General features: G+C 66.6%; 1 protein-coding gene across 1 annotated transcript in view; it reads right to left on the bottom strand.

Moving 5' to 3' along the window:
• Positions 1-201: 201 nt before the first annotated feature.
• LOC103276437 (vascular endothelial growth factor receptor 3-like) overlaps positions 202-1,199 on the bottom strand; it is a gene marked incomplete at its 3' end in the record, with an annotated part of 8,613 nt that continues 7,615 nt past the window's right edge. Inside the window, exons 11-12 of the mRNA XM_021706619.1 lie at positions 595-640; positions 202-310 (exon numbers count right to left, since the gene is read on the bottom strand). Of these exons, the coding sequence (XP_021562294.1) occupies positions 202-310; positions 595-640 (155 nt within the window). The remainder of the gene's footprint in view (positions 311-594; positions 641-1,199) is intronic.

Raw genomic sequence — 1,199 nt, 5'->3', positions numbered from 1 at the left:
CCTGGGGGACATCCTCCCAGGCCCAGGCCGAGACCGTTCCGTCCCGGTGAGTGCCTCAGCACCGAGGCCCTATGTCGCTGACCCCAAATCTGTCCCACCCACATCCAGGAGCCCCGGGTGCCCTGAGCGCAGCAGAAACTCAGTGAGCCCAAACCTGCTCCTGACCTGTCCGGAAGTGGCCCACCCAGCCTGGTCACTCACTGGTCACGTAGAAGTAGATAAGCCGCTCGTCCTGGCCCACTTTGTTGGAGACCACACACTTATACATGGCAGACACGTTGGCGTTCTGGACCACCAGCTTGCTCACGGTCTAGGGAGCACAGGACAGGATCCGTTTCCTGCCCGAGTCTCCGACCCCAGCCCCGCTTTCTGCAAGGAGGCTGCCACATCCACCAGGGTGATGAGGGGATGAGGCTCTGGGTGGGAGATGGCCAAAACTCAGAGCCAGGGTCAGGAGTGATCAGCCAGGAAGCACAGAGGTCCTCAGACAGAGGGCTGGCTCCCCGAGAGGTCGAGGGACGGTGTGGGGAGAGCGGACCAACGTGGTGACGTCGAGGGCGGCATTGGTGGGGCCCCGAGGCCTTGGGCTGCGACCAGGATCTGTGCCACGTTGGGGGGATGCCGGGGGCCACCCTGGCACCTGGGCCAGTCCAAGATGGGGTGGAGTTCAGGCTGTGGTCATGGCCACGGTAAGGGCCAGCCACTCCTGGACGGGTCAGGCTGCCGTGTGAGGGCCTCAAGAGGTCCACAGGGCACCCCTCCCAGGGTGCCGGGCAGTCTCGCGGGAAGGGGGCCCAGGCTTCCAGAAGGACTCGGCCTCGGGGAGGAGGAAACCACAGGGGAGGAGGGAGGCCACAGGCCCTGCGCACCATCCCAAGACCCCCACCCCCACCCCGCCCCCAGCCGGGCACTTCCTGGCCAGGCCTGGAACAGGAAGAGCCTCTGGAGGTGTGTAGGAAAACAGGAAGTGACCGGAGGAAGTGGGTGCCTTTGTTCGGTCCCCCCCTTCTCGGCACTGCCCCCAGGCTGGTCCAGCGGCTCCGGGCCTTCTTTGGAGGCCCGGTCAGCCCCCGGGGCCCGTGCCTGGCCAGACGGCCTTGGATCTCAGCATCCTCGTCTGGGAAGCGGCGGAGGCCCGGCCTCCATCCACAAGCAGGCAGCCAGCCGAGGCCCAGAGGCTGCAGAAGGGGCACCGCCCC

This window comes from Carlito syrichta, unplaced genomic scaffold, assembly GCF_000164805.1.
Source record: "Carlito syrichta isolate Samal-C Ts95f unplaced genomic scaffold, Tarsius_syrichta-2.0.1 Scaffold115743, whole genome shotgun sequence".
In the NCBI taxonomy this organism is placed as follows: domain Eukaryota; kingdom Metazoa; phylum Chordata; class Mammalia; order Primates; family Tarsiidae; genus Carlito; species Carlito syrichta.
This window is presented reverse-complemented; position numbering and strand designations above follow the sequence as displayed.